At 36.5% G+C, this 866-nt stretch overlaps 1 protein-coding gene across 1 annotated transcript in view; it reads right to left on the bottom strand.

Annotated features, from left to right (window-relative positions):
• Positions 1-3: 3 nt before the first annotated feature.
• The window catches only part of LOC102205532 (uncharacterized), a gene marked incomplete at its 5' end in the record, with an annotated part of 4,507 nt that continues 3,644 nt past the window's right edge, over positions 4-866 (bottom strand). The window contains 2 exons of the mRNA XM_005755739.1: positions 4-15; positions 150-200. Coding sequence (XP_005755796.1) covers positions 174-200 — 27 coding nt within the window. The remainder of the gene's footprint in view (positions 16-149; positions 201-866) is intronic.

Below are 866 nucleotides of genomic sequence, written 5' to 3'. Positions count from 1 at the left end.
GCTCTCCTCACTGACCTGTAAAACATCCACATAAAGACAGAAAGTTTAAAGTTGTCATGATGAGCCAAATCCTCCAAAATCTGATATCCTTCAATCAAAAAGCTTTCATATCTTGTATTGCTCTTTAATATTCAAAAAATATACAGTACCTTCTCCAGTTTCTTCCATTTGTGTTACTGATTCATAGACAGCATCATTACCTACATAAAAGAAACATCCAGCAACAATTAATTTAATGTTATTGGACTCAATAATTATCACATTGTCATACACTGCAAAGACCAAGTATTTGGAAACTATATAACTACAACCAGAATTATGCAATGTTTTCGTACTGTGAGTCTGCATGCTGTTGATATGAAGTGAAACACTAACATTTGGATTGGATTATTTAAAGTCTTTACAATTTTGTTTAACTTTGATCTATTTGTCAGTTGGCTGTTTGACTGCTTGCTCAGCAACTGATTTTTAAGAACAAGGTCTCGTAGACCAATACTGATAGCCATGAGTTGCATGTACATTAAGGTTGATAAAGGCTTAATGGCAAGTCAAAATCATCTTCTTTAGGGATCACCACAGCAGATTATCTGCCTCCCTCTCAGCCTGTCCCTCTTATCCTCCACAGTGACACCAACCCTCTGAGAAAAAAATCCTTTCAGGCCACTGTGATCCCAGATGATCCCAGACTGGAGAAAATCTTGTTTTTTCTGTAGTTTCATTGTTTAGTACAGGATAAATAAGCCAACGCCAAAAACAGTCTCCTCTCCTCCTGATTCATCAGAAATTTTATTCAGTTTGGGTTATTGGTCATGTGCCTGGTCATGTGATTTTTCTTAAAGCGATACAGGCACCGATTGATCTTTTTT

Source organism: Pundamilia nyererei, unplaced genomic scaffold (assembly GCF_000239375.1).
Source record: "Pundamilia nyererei isolate P.nyererei 1_Seehausen unplaced genomic scaffold, PunNye1.0 scaffold02784, whole genome shotgun sequence".
NCBI classification, from domain to species: domain Eukaryota; kingdom Metazoa; phylum Chordata; class Actinopteri; order Cichliformes; family Cichlidae; genus Pundamilia; species Pundamilia nyererei.
The sequence above is the reverse complement of the archived record's forward strand: the minus strand, read 5'-3'. Positions and strand labels throughout refer to the sequence as shown.